The 14,173-nt window shown below is 46.4% G+C and overlaps 1 protein-coding gene across 2 annotated transcripts in view; it reads right to left on the reverse strand.

The window, feature by feature from the left end:
* The window catches only part of LRBA (LPS responsive beige-like anchor protein), a 2,244,423-nt gene extending 2,233,107 nt beyond the window's left edge, over positions 1-11,316 (reverse strand). Inside the window, exons 1-2 of one of the 2 annotated variants that reach the window (XM_078676915.1) lie at positions 11,021-11,316; positions 9,783-10,108 (exon numbers count right to left, since the gene is read on the reverse strand). In XM_078676915.1, coding sequence (XP_078533041.1) covers positions 9,783-9,980 — 198 coding nt within the window. In that variant the 5' untranslated portion in view covers positions 9,981-10,108; positions 11,021-11,316. The remainder of the gene's footprint in view (positions 1-9,782; positions 10,109-11,020) is intronic. The other variant, XM_078676916.1, reaches the window with a different exon arrangement.
* Between the last annotated feature and the right edge of the window lie 2,857 nt (positions 11,317-14,173).

Below are 14,173 nucleotides of genomic sequence, written 5' to 3' on the forward strand. Positions count from 1 at the left end.
GGACTTCGACACCTTGATGGGAGCAGTGTTTCTCCCTCCTGATCAGATCTCTACCCTACAGGCTCTTCTGCCGGACTTGCTGCGTCACCCTTCTGACCCCGCATTGGGTTTGGTTGTCGTTCCAGGGGTTGATGGCTGCCACCACAGTTGTGGTTCTTTGGGCTCGCCTGTACCTCAAGCTCTTGGTGAATCATCTGTTGACTCATTGGGACCCCTCCCACGCAGATTACGACGCTCCGGTACTCTTGATTGCCCCGTTTTGGCCCCACCGGCTTTGGTGTCCGCTGCTGGCGCAGCTGGCAGGGGCATGTTTGTCCGGCTTCCCTTGGTTCAGTCTCCTCGCCTATCTAGTCACTTGAATCTGTTGGCCTGGCTCTTGAACAGTTGACATTGGAATCTTTGGGTTGTTCTTCTTTGGTGGCCTGTGACATTCAGCAGTCGCGTTGGCCTTCAACCCTTAAGAGCTATGGTAAGAATTTTGTCTCTTGGTGCTCCTCTCATGGTGTGGATCCTGTGGTTTGGGATCCAGCTTCTATGCTTGATTTTTGTCAAGTTGTGTTTTTGAAAGACCTTTCCCCTTCTACTTTATCTGCTCAATGGGCTGCTGTTCAGGCAGGTAGCGGGGTCTGGGGGCCTCCTTGGAGAGTATTGCTCCGTTGGTTAATCAGCTTCAACTTAGTTTTAGGCTTCGTCATCCGGTCACTCCTGTGATTGTGCCTTCTTGGGATTTGCCTACTGTTTTAAAGGGTCTGCAGTTGCCCTCTTTTGAGCCCTTGTTGGATGCAGATTTGTTGTGATTGTATACTAAAGTGCAGTTTCTGTTGGCCATCACCTCCGCTAGGCGGTTGGGCGAGTTGGGTGATTACTTGTGTCCTTTCCTTATTTGCAGTTTCTGCAGGACAGGGTGGTTCCATTTACAGCACAAGGTGGTTATTCCTGGTTTGCCTGGGGATGGCGCTGCGATTATTCTTTCGTCCTCGGATGTTAATAGGGCCCTTCAGGTTTACATCCAGCGAACCCTGGGGTTTGTCTTTCTCCTTCCCGGTTTGTCTTCTGTGGGGGTGTGGCAAAGGGGAAGAAGGTTTCTACTACCACCATCAGTCGGTGGGTGCGATTGGCGGTCTGCCAATCCTATAGGTCTGCGAGTCTGCCTCTTCCGTTTCAGGTGCAGGGACGTTCAACGCATTGTGTGACTACTTCCTTGGCTGAGGTGGCAGGGGTTTCTATTGAGGAGATTTGTAGGGCAGCCACTTGGCAGTCCCATTATACGTTTGTCCGGCATTATTGCCTTGATATTTTGCATGCCTCTGTGGACAATTTTGCTGTTGGCATCTTGAACACTGCTGTACCTTAATCATTTGTTTGATTAAGCATGTGGTACTTTGGCATGGATCTCTGGTGTCCCGCGTTTTTTGTCATGGTTTTTCTGCTTGTGAGGTCCTCATATAGTAAGGACTGGGACGACTAGGACATATGATGGGGTTATGTCTTGTTACTTACTCTTACGGTAATCTTCTTTACCCCAATTGAGGCCCTCCTCGTCCCAGTCCTTTTCCCTCCCGCTGTGTTTGTGTCTGGTCTTGTTGATAACAGGCATGGCGGTGGATGGAAGGGGCTTAAATGGTAAAAATAAACCTCACATAGTAAGGACTGGGACGAGGAGGACCTTAATCAGGGTAAAGAAGATTACCGGTAAGTAATGAGACATTAATATTAATGAAGTAGGTTGAATTTCGACTCACTAGGAATCGGCAAATTGCGAACCAACTTAATAGTAAATGGGTTGGTTTGCAAATTACTACAATGGTTGTAAATTGCTGCCAGTATTGTGCAACCAGTTCTTAGTACATCAGGCCCGAGATGTACCAAGTCTAGGGATTCATGTTTACAGATCTGTAAAATCCGGGATAAAGGAATGAAGATGTCACAGGAACCTCAGCCAGATACGAACAACAAAACTCTGCCCCTGAGCAAAGCGGATGACAGAAAATCTTTGATAATGGAAATTATACGGATGTTATTTTAATATGTAGAAATATAGAACAAGTCTAAAAACACTATCTTTGCACATGTTGGTATGTATTTCAGTAATAAAAGTGGAACAAGAGAGAATGGCTTGAAAATGGGGAGTACTAAGTATTAAATGGGAGGTGTTTGGAGAAACTTAAGGAGGTATTTAGAAAGGGACGTGCCAAAACCAACGCTCCCACAAAAGAGTAAGACCACTGCTATTCAAAAACTACATTTCTTAAGTTATTACGGCCCTAAAGGAGTCAACACAAGTGCAAACAAAAGCATCTATCCCAGCTTTACAGTAAGTCAAGCACCACTCATGGCCACTCTTAGGTACTGCTGCACACTGCCATAAACAGACAATAATGGAAGCAGGGAAATAAAATAATCCATAGGAACCAATGTTAAAAGAATTTAATTATTTAAAGAATTTAATTATTTGAACAATCTATTGTTTTCAGGCCATCCTCCAGTGTTGCGCTGGTTTCAATATTTTTGACTGGCCAATTTTGGTTTTCAGTATGCCCCATGTAGTCCCAGAACAACAAGACAGTATCTCAGGGGTGTTGGCAGTCCCTTCATGTGGATTCCATGCACTATCCATACCATATTGGATTACAAACACTTTGTGGAGTTCCATCCCAGAATCTGGAAATTTTTCAACCCCGAAAAAGAACCTAGTTGCTTGCAAAAGTGTCCGGTATTTGCAGTCTCCCTTGCAGTGCTGGCATACTCAGAGTTGCTGAGTCACTGTGTATACACTATATACCCCAAGTCCAGTTCTTAGCTTTTCAAGTTACAATTGAGAAAGTGGTTGTCATAGTTTGCGTCAACTGAAGGAATGCACCCAATAACAAACTGCAAAAGAAACGCCCAAGACTTGATACATACTGTTTGCTGTACGAGGACTGATCTGACAGCACTATACAAAGCCATTTCACTTTTTGTCCCCCAATCTTTATTTAATTTTATGGTTATGTAAAAAAAAAAAAAGTAAACAGCATGAATACAGAACAATTTCCAAACAGACGGGCATTTCCATTTAAACACAAATCACTTTGCTTTGGGCGGTTGAGGTGTTGAATCAGCAACACCAAAAGAGAACTGTAGCCTTCACTGCCGTACACATAACCAGTAGTCACAGCAATATTAAAAAATATTATCACTGGTTTTTCAGAGTTTGAAGTGGATTCACTGAACAAGACCTCCAGAACAGTTACTACTAGACCTTTTGCAAATTCCAGATCGAAATTTGGAATTGCGTTAGTGCCAAACTAGCTCTTAGCGGTTGGACAAAAAAAAAAGTTCCATTACTAGGAGAGTTAGGTCAACATTGCACGTCTCACAGAAACGATTCCTCGAGCAAGCAGGCAAAACAGGATAATGAAAAAATGTACTTGTAAGATGTGTGTGTCTGTAGTTGGGAAACACAATAGGAGATCTGGTAAACTGCCAGGACTGCCTGAGAAGACAATTTTGCCAAACTACGACAGCAACGTTTCTTGTGCCAAGTACCAACAATGTGGAACCACCTACAAGGTGAACAGACTCAACCCCAACTTCCTGCCCATCTGAAAACACTAAAAGAAACATTGTCAGACCACGGTTGTGGGGGCAGCAGGGCAGACATTGGCAACAGAGCCCCAACTGTGTGATTGAGGTCATTTGACCCTGGAGTCCTGGGGCCTGTTCTACTATGGCTCTGAAAACTGGGCCAAGTACACCCCTTTCTGCACTTGACTATCCGGGTAGTGAGAACGAGCAGTCACAGGCTCCTCAGGAAGGAAGTGGTGCTGTAGGGGGAGACACAAGCTCAGAACTCAGACAATTTTAATATTCATCTCAGTGTAGGATGTTTTAGAAAGTAGAGTACTTTCTCATCTTACAGTATTATGCTACAAAATGCAATCCAATATACAGGGCAGGGACATTGGTCACAACATTCTTGTGGCGCTTTACTGCTTATCCTCTTCTGAGCCACCTCTAACCCAGCTGCTCCTAGACAAATTTGACCCCCAGTAAATATGGCAGCAGCACAAATAAGAATCAGGTGCAGATTATGGCTGCCCATAAGTAAAATGTGCAATGAGTTCACTTGTTTCCTCAAGTTCTCACCTGTGGTGGTGTACCAGATAGAACTTCAGTTCAAAGCCCCTCTCACTCAACAACTGAGCTCTGTGGCTTAACCCCTTCCACACTCATGACGAGCTGGGCTCGTCATGCAGTAGCCTCCCAGCACGCTCATGACGAGCCCAGCTCGTCATGAATAATGGGTTTTTGCATATTCCAGCACAGGGCTGGAACTCATCGAGCATCGATGTGGTTAACTTCACTGTAGGCAGAGGCCCATGGTCCTCGAGTAGAGTCACTCATCGGCCACTGAGTAGGCCGTATGCGGCCACCCAAATGTATCCACTACCACTCCGAGGCCTGGGTGGTTCTGCGGGCACCGGTTCAGTTGTTATGGCCTTCTCCAGCTGAAGTGACAGAGGTAGCCTAAATGGGTGGGTGCAGTCACCGCAGTCGTTGCATACCTGGCTGGGTCAAAGCGGGTCCCACAACAGCTGTAGTCCCAATCAGGCCACTCCATACCTCATGGGAACTGTAGCCTCAATTAGGCCTCCATGACCCTCATCTCATAGCAATTGTAGCCTTTTCTGGGTGTCAATCTGAGAAGGTACATGCTAGGTTTCTCTCTCTGGACAGACAATTCCTGCAGGGATAGGCAGGTTTGGTCACTCTCCAAGTAGGCTTCTAAACACTAGGCAGATCCTCAACTCATCCAGCAGAAAGCACAGACTTTGGGTGATGCCGGCTCTCTCCTGGGAGATTGGCTGTCAGGCAGCCCTGGTCACCAAGCCATTTGAGCACTCTGTGGAGCACTCCCTTTCTTGGTCATGAGGAACATGGAACAGGAACGAAGTCATTGATTCATCTTTTCTATATAGTGGATGTGGATACACTGTCTCAAATTTCAGAACCGGTTAGAGGTGGTTCTCTTTCAAGAGTCATTCTAAGGCTGCTCTTCATACACAGCTTCTGTGCTTCTCACAGTAGGTAGTACTCTGACTGTATCCAAACGGGAGCAACCACAACATGAGCAGAATTAAATGGGAGATTTTACTTCAGGATGTAAACAGCCTCGCTGAAGCAGTAATCCTCGAAAAACAAAAAGGACAGACCGGACCCAGAAACTTTCTTGCCTTGATCAGAAATTGTAGTCTAATCCTTCACCCCTACAGTGAATCAAATGTCAATGCTCATGAAGTACTGATCAGCAGCCCCATTCTAAGAAACATCTATTACCATGGTGACCATGGGCATCCAAAAAAGATTCCACTCTTTTTATTACTCACTCATACACAGAGTCCTACTTCTGCACATGGCTACATGCACTCTGCACAAATGTAGTGTATCAGTGCAAGGATCAAGGAACTCGCAAAACAGTGGAACTTTATGTGAGAAGGACTGTAGGACACACTCTTACTGGCTCAGATTAAGAGGCTGGTCACACTATCAAGCTCAAAACACAGTATTCTGCCATAATTGCTTTATGTGCTATATCTAGGACGGAGACAGACAGTAGTCCTCTGTCCAGTATGTTGGTATGCTTGGAGTACCCCTTGAGGTCTCAGGACATGTCCTGAACCTCGCATAGTCAAGGATAGGCCTAGGGCTCTGCACACAAGATTACCATTACACCTGGGACAAAATAAAAGTCAGGATAAAAACATATATATGTGCAGTCAGGCACTACGAGCTGGGCAACATGCCCAAATCCCATGCAGGGTACATTTCCTTCAAAACACGCATCGGTTCAAAATATACCTCAGTGCCCAACTCTGTTCTCCATCTTCCCACTCAGTCGTGTTATCTATTGCTGTATTGTTTCTGTCCAATGAAAATACTATGTTGCCCATAAGGCTGCGCCCATACCATATAATTAGAGCAATTAATTAAATAGAAGAAGGTGAGGACTATAGGTACAGTTGCTGAGACAGCAGCAACCAATACTGATGAGCCCAGGGAAGCGGGTGCCCCCACCAAAGAGTTTGATGTTAGCATCTGTCCTTGCCAAACAACCCAAGGCCAGCATATGCCACAGTCAATACCTGCAGGGCCTGCAAGCTGTTGCTAAACAGCACCATGCCTGCGTACTGTTGAGCATCATTCCCAGGCCTGCATGCTATTGTAAGGCACTGCCAGGCCTAACACTTGCATACTGTCAAAAAGCACCGTAAGGTCTGCAAGTTGTCAGAACAATGCATGGGCAGCTTGCTGTCAACAAACACTGCAAGGCTAGCTTGCAGTAACATTACTGCGAGCTCTAGCTATTGTCATAGAAACACCCTACATGTGCAAGCAGGCAGTGACCACTGCGAGGCCTGCATTTGATACATAAATATTTTAGGTTCTGCATGTCATCAATCAAAACTGCAGCCATTCACAATTCATTACTGACAATTCTGAGACTGCATCAGCGTTCTCTCCTACTCCGACGACACACAACTCATTCTATCCCTCATGGACAAGACGCTAAGTACCTGGATCAAGTTAAATGCCGGTATGACTAAAATCACCAACTGGATGAAGACCAACTGTCTACAGCCGAACACGGACATGACCGAAATTGTGAGAGTCAGGAAAAGCACATCACAGTGGGACTCCAATTGGGGGTGGGGTCGCACACTACTCACACACCAGCGGTATCGCCCCTAGGGACTATGGTAAATGTAATTCCGTGTTCCGTGATGCATCTTCTTTCGATTCTCTGCTATCTTCGCTGTCTTTGTCATCCCTGGACACGTGTTTCGGGGTATCACCCCTCGTCAGCAGGGATAGGCCGTGTTCTGGGGTTGCCGGTGGCTGCCAAATATCTGCCAGGTTTAGTACCACTCAGCAGGGGCGTAACACAGGCCCCCGCAGCCCACGCGGTGCGGGGGGCCCCTAGCTCCAAGGGGCCTCCTCGGCACTGAACTCTGGCCGGGAGAGCTCCTGATTGAGCCCGGAGGGGGCCCCCCTAAGTACCTTCCTGTGAGGCCCCCTCACTTTTCGTTACCCCAGTGCCACTCAGGCGCGTAGGTGCGGGGTCCCAGGCTCGTCAGCCAACTTCTCGAGGGAGCTTTAACATTACAATTGGGGGTGGGGTCGCACACTACTCACACACCAGTGGTATCGCCCCTAAGGACTATGGTAAATGTAGTTACGTGTTCCACGATGCATCTTCTTTCGATTCTCTGCTATCTTCGCTGTCTTCGAAATCCCTGGACACGTGTTTCGGGGCATCACCCCTCGTCAGCAGGGATAGGCCGTGTTCTGGGGTTGCCGGTGGGACTCCACTTGGTGGCCGACAGAGCTAGGACCGACTCTCACACCCACCACGAAACGCAGGATCATCATCAATAGCAAACTCAACATGATTGCCCAAGTCAATGCCGTCACCGCCTCATGCTTCAATACAGTGAAGATGCGCAGTAAGATTTTCAAATGGCTCCCAATCGCACCCACAAAACCGTCACAGATGCTCTAGTCACAAGCAAGCTGGACTACGGGAACCCCTCCATGCCGGGATCAACAAAAAAACTCATCAGAAGGCTGCAGACCGTTCAGAACAAGGCAGACAGAATCACTCAATCTCCCATGCTGCACTCACATCACACCACAGCACACCTGAAGGAACTCCACTTACTCCCCATTCACAAATTAGCACAATTCAAACTCCTCACCCACACTTTCAAAGCACTACGCAACACTAGCCTAACATACCTCAACAATCGCATCTGCTTTCAGAAACCTTCTAGAGACCCACGCTCGCCCGGATTCTACTTGCACAAATCCCATGAATGCGAAAAAACAGAACCAGGGTCTATCTTTCTCCTACATTGCTCCTAAAGCGTGGAACCACCTGCTGCAACACAAGAGGCTCTTCTTCGATTCTTGAGTTCTGCAAGAAGATGAAGAACTGCCTTTTAAAGTAGTCCCACTAGCCTCTAGGTGGAGCTAGACTCACACCTGCTCGGTGCCAGGGGACCCTCCAGGGTCATACGGCCACCTACAAATCTACATAACATGCTGTCCAAGACATGTATGAATACATATTTGAACACAACATAATCTGCAAGTGTATGGCTGGTATGGAACATTGTGAGGTCTGAAATTGGCAAGACCTCAGTTATGTGTCGCTAAAAAGTAAAGCCTGCATGCTTAAAACATTAAATAATCTGTAGCAGTAGCATACATGCTGTCACACAGCTATGTAAAGCTGAAATGCCACTGTTGAATACTGCTCGGTTTCCAAGCGTGGTTACTGGACATTGCAAAGTCTGTGTGTTGATTCTAAACACAGCGAGGTGTCAGTGCTCAATCAATGAATATTCAGGCCTGCTGAAAATGTGACATTCTGCATGCAGTCAATAAATGAGATTGCATGGTCAATCACTCCACATTCAGAGTATTGCACACTTTTGATAACTATTGAAAAGTCTGGACGCAGAGTTACTGAATATTGTAACTATCAATTCTTCTCGACATGTCAATGGACCGAGTAATGGTTACACGATGTCATAAGCTATGATGAAACCCTCCTAAATAGTACCTAAATATTTAAAAGCCTCTATGTTCAGGTACTGACCATTACAAGACCTGTCTTCTCTAATGTCACACACTACTATATCTAAAAACACAATTGTCGGACAAGGAGATATGCATGTTCACTGGCTGAATCATATAGAAAAAAAATGAAGGAGATGTATAGTCATTCATTTATGATAATCATCCAGCGCTTGCATTATCAGGGAACACCTCGGGTTGTGGTTATGAAACGGATTCTTGCTCCAGAACTCAATTCTGGTTTGAGCATTAAAGCAACTGTGTCTAGCTATATTAAGCCAACACTAGGACACATAGCTCGGCAGGAAGCTATGGAAACAGATTAAGCTACTGTATTATAACTGCCCTGATATTGTAGTCCCTACCAATGACCAGGCATAGAAGCACTTTACGTCCAGGTTTCACGTGGGTTTAGAAGCAGAGGCAAAGTTGACTTTCCCCTTAAACTTTTTAAATTGTGCAATCTCATCACCCTCTACCCCCTCCCACACAACAAAGGGAAGTAGAAAGAAAGAGAAGTAGAATGCAATGGTTCTAGAGTACCGGCATCGGGTTAGTGCTTTGCATTAGATTGTGTTAGTAGTTTTTACCAACACCGCAATCATGTCAATGGTGCACCACCAGCACGTTTGCGGTGAAGCACACTATTTTGAAGTGTCCAGTAGCACTAGCATTATTGGTCAGGACAGGCATTCCGCTTTTAGGAAAGCCACGGTGTGATTTAACAGAATAAGAATACTACACATGAAAATGAATTTAAACTGGCACTTCAAAAAGGTGTAATACTTTTATGGAGACAATAGCAGCATATCTACGAAAAAAATAAGATGTGTGGTTGTACTGTTTGTTTACAGTAACACGTGCTTCCAATGGTAAGATCGCTACATTTGAAATGCATTTAACAAACTATTACCGAATGTGACATTTGAAAGATACAGGCTTTGCAGCACAAAAAGAATCTACGCTATTTATATTCCAAGTGAGAAGTACCAGAAAACTTTCCAATAGGCGTATAGCCCAGTACATTCATGTAGAACTGGCACAAAGGGAACCTGAGACTAGATGGCGCGTCATTGAAGTTACAGGCGGCAGGCATCAATAATTTAACACCCTCCTGCTTCCCTAACCTCCTCTTTGCAGAGAAAGGCGGATAGCCTTACCAGATTGAAAACTGTCTCCACAAGGTCCCGGGCAGACACTTCCCCCACCTCAAGCAGGCCGCTCAACACCGCAAACTTCATTCTGATGCCCCTGATTGGGACTCCGGGAGTAAGGGCCAGGGTGGAGCCCCCACCAGTCTCGGCCTCCCCGCCATCGCCCGCCGGCTGTGCCGATGCCTGTTTCTCCTGGGTGGTCATGGTTGGACTCTGAGAAGGAGATCTGCTCTGCAGTCACAGCTGACGGGCTCACCAAGGAGGTGAAGCCAGGTGCCAATCCAGGTAGAGCCCCCCCTCTTCCAGAATGAGGAGGGGTTTCCAAACGTAGCCTACAAAAAAGATATACAAGTTAAAAACAGTCTGGTGAGTGACAGCTGTCAGACAAGATGAAGCTATAGTATATAGGAACGAGCCTCCAGAAATTCGATATCACCGTAAAATGAGACATGAAGTTGATATCGGGGGAGACAGGCAGCAATGAGGTCAGTACTGTTGGGATGAGGTCAGTACTGTTGGGATGGGGTCAGCAACTGAATGACTAAACACTACCGTGTGCAACAGCAAGGTGGAGCATTCAGTATCCAGGGGTCAACTCAAACGATGGTGCCAATCAAAGACAGGCAAGACGAGCAGAGAAATGACCCTGCTAGCAAATTAAGCTCACAGCTCACAAGACAAGAAGAGCTAACAGAACCAGCACAGGGGTCGCGATGGAGAGCAGCAAGCTGGAATCAGACAAGCCAAAGAGATCAGATAAGAAAGGTGGCAGATCTGCAAAATAGTATCAATTCAGCAGAGTTGTCAGAGTCTCAGCGGAAAGGAGTATAGCGAAACTAAACTTTCCATTCAGTCGCCTCCACGGAAACTCGCGCGCACCTGCTGCACTCACTAAGAAACACACGTCCAGTTCATGAGATTTAAACGTTATTTTTTTTTAACAAATCACTTTCGTATTCCGTCATCTGTTTTAGACAGAAACAGTCTCTCTTTCACCACCAACTATATCTCACCCTTAAAAGGGGGCGCGGACAACATTCTCGTGCGATTGCATTTATATTGGTGCAGATGGGTGTGTGTGCTGATGGCCCAGAGGTTGCATTGTCCGACAGACTGGGCACATGGTACAGTGCACACCCCCAAAGTCACACTTCCAAATTGTACTCAGTGCACAGGTGCAGCTTTCCTGTAACAGGTGCAAAGCTCTCTGCCCCAGGTGTGAAGAAAGACACGCTGTTTCTCACCTCGTTGCGCACTAGCTCTGCAACAGCTGAGTTCACTGCCACCTACGGTGCCGGCTCGCTCAGCTCCGACTTGTCCCCATGACTTCCTGCTTCATAGGTCGCCGCAGCGGCCGCTGCCTCTCTCCGCCGCCATGACAGCGCTAGGGACAGTAGGAGGGAGAAACCGGGCACGCGCACGCCGCGCCAGGCACGCACAGGGAGGGAGGAAGCAGAAGAAGCGCTCAGGTGAGCAATGAGGTAGCCAGGTGTGGTGACAGGTACGCCTAGTGCGCGCACACGGTCTGCACCCCTCCTCTGACTACGACAAACGTGCGCGCTCTCGCAAAAGTGCATGAGAAGGAAGACGTGAGACAGCCACTCTGTGTGCGCCACAAGAGTGAGAGCAGTGGCGCTTGGAATGTAAGAGTGCTTCAGAGAGCCACCGCCTTCCTTTTGTGTCTGTAGCGTGCTATTAAACCCAGGGACCCAATGTGTGCCAGGAGTGGATTGTGGCTTACAATAACAGGATACTACAATGTGCTAAGTGGGAACGTGGTCACAGGAAACTTCTGCAAACTCACGCATAGACGTGTATAAACCTGACTTGCATGTACTATGCGACACTTGTGATATTTTATTAGAACGCATCTCTGTTTAAAACTAAGTCTTGTGAAAAGCAGTGTTTAAGCTGACTTTCCGTGCCAACACAAAATCATTCCAACATGGCCGCCCCGTTTACTAGTTCAAAGATTCCGCACGGCAGCCCCTTTTGATTTCCATGGTGAATGAAACAGCTGCCTACAACACTATCATGCTGACAAAATAGGTCAGCTCCGATTCCAGAGGAGATGCGTGCATGCCTGAGTCACTTGGCGCGAAAGAGAGTTTGAAAGAGGTGGTGCCGGTGTAACAAGTGATTCTAGCTTGGCCTGTTCCACGGAAGGTGTGGCATTATTTAACGCTTCCTTCAATGTTTTCTCATAGAGGCGAGAGCCCAATTTAAAACGGCATGCATCAGGCACAAAACACTGCACTCCTCTTCTCTTCTCTTCTCCTTATCATAGGACACAAAATAGGCCCCGATACCAAAATATAACTGGCCGTCGTTGGTGGATTAGAAAGCTATGAAAGGGTCCATGTTTGCAATTTGGGGCAGTTTTGAATTTACAAAGATACACGGTGCCCATGTAAAGCGGTCCCAATACCTTCGGGTCAAGTTTGTGTTATATAAATCTGTGTCCCAAAAAAGTGTTTTTCTAAGTAAGGGAGACAGCATGAATTTGATCCTGTTTCAGGCAATGGCTGTTTTAATATCAGGGAAATCTACAGTAAAAAGCAGTCCATTAAACCATAAAACAGGCCCACTCTTATCTAGAACAAGCATTTTCAATTCAATAGGTATCACATTTGTAAGAGTTTGAGCTATTGGCAATGCCTTTTATTTATGTGTTGTTTTTAAAAAATAAATAAAAGGCATTGTCATTTACAGTGCCAATAGCTTAATCTCACAAATGTGAGACCTATTGCGTAGAAAATGCGTGCTATAAAAATTATAAAAAGTGTTGAGATTGTGTGCCCTGCCTGCAACAGCAAAGGGAGTCAGATGTCCTCATCAAAAAACTTACAGAAAGGGGATACCCGAAACGTTTGGTGACAAGAGCTCGCAAACGCGCCTGGTACTGCCACCGTGAACAGCTTCTCACACCACAACCTAAAAAAGACATGACCAGGATTCCATTTGTCTCCAAGTTCAGCCCCTGCAGTAACAAAGTCAGCGAAATCATTAAACGCAATTGGCCAATACTAAGAACACTTGAACCCTTCAAGGAACCACCCCTCTTCTCATACCAACGCGGCAACAATCTGGTGAGCCATCTTGTACATGCCATGACTTGGCCCACCAACACTACAGCCAAGAACACAATCACCACGGCATGGGGCCTTCCCCAGATTGTGGGTCACTATAAATGCCATTCCTGTGCAGTATGTGACCTCACATTAAACACCGAGGAATTCATAACCCAGAACAAAACCTACAAGCTCAAAACCCACACAAACTGCAGATCAAAGAATGTCATCTACGCAATCCGCTGCTCTTGTGACCTTATCTATATCGGCCAAACCACTCAAATGATCAAACAGCGAATCATCCAGCACAAGAGCCGGATCCACTGCAAAGTCCTGACAGCACCACTGGTCGCACACTACATCGAGAAAAACCACTGTGAGACGGACATCACCTGGCAAGTGGTCGACCATCCTACTCTACCAATCAGGGGCGGCGACATCAAAGCCCTCCTTAACAAATGCAAATGGATCACCCTCTGTGACTTAGTGAACTCCGGGTTAAATACCATTGCTGAGTGGAACACCACCATTCTCTTGTGAACTATGGGTACACTTCATTGGTCGCCCTGAACTGGCTCTGCACCTGATGTCCCGTTCCTCCCTCTAAACATCATTAGCCACAGTCACTCATGCTTCCCTAGAGACCTGCGGTTATACATAATCTAATGGTTCCCCATACCATAACCATATGATTACGTATTACACGTGACCAAATGTTTATATTGTTGCCTGAACCATGTCTGTCCCTGATGCCCCGGGACTCCCTCTTTTACATCCGTAGATACATTTACTCATGCTCCCCTTGAGCATTGCATCTTTATACAGTCCAATTGTTCCCCGCATTGTATGCCTCTTCTGACGTATCACTCTTAACTAAATGCATATAATGTTATATTACTCTTGACCAAATGCATACATTGTTGTCACCGCTACCCCGTATTTGCACCTGGCAAATACTGGTCAGTTCCCTTGTTTTAAAACATCGCATTAATGAATTGACAGAGCACGCTGTATGCAGTTCTATGGTTCGTGTTTATTTTTGTCCGTATCACTCCGAGTTCAAGGGGCAGCTCTACCACCAGACGCAAGGTATTTCCATGGGAAGTACCTTTGCTCCCAGTGTGGCCTGCCTCTACATGGCAGCCTTCGAGGGACAATATAACCATCATGAGTCCAACCCATACCGTGACAACATACGGTTATGGAAGCGTTTCATTTTGGAAAGGGAACTCTATGGTAACTTTTTCAAGTGGATTAACAACCTCAATCCATACTTGAACTTCACCATTACTGCATCTCCCACCCAGATAGCCTTCGTAGACCTCA

Source organism: Lissotriton helveticus, chromosome 2_1, assembly GCF_964261635.1.
Source record: "Lissotriton helveticus chromosome 2_1, aLisHel1.1, whole genome shotgun sequence".
Lineage (NCBI taxonomy): Eukaryota > Metazoa > Chordata > Amphibia > Caudata > Salamandridae > Lissotriton > Lissotriton helveticus.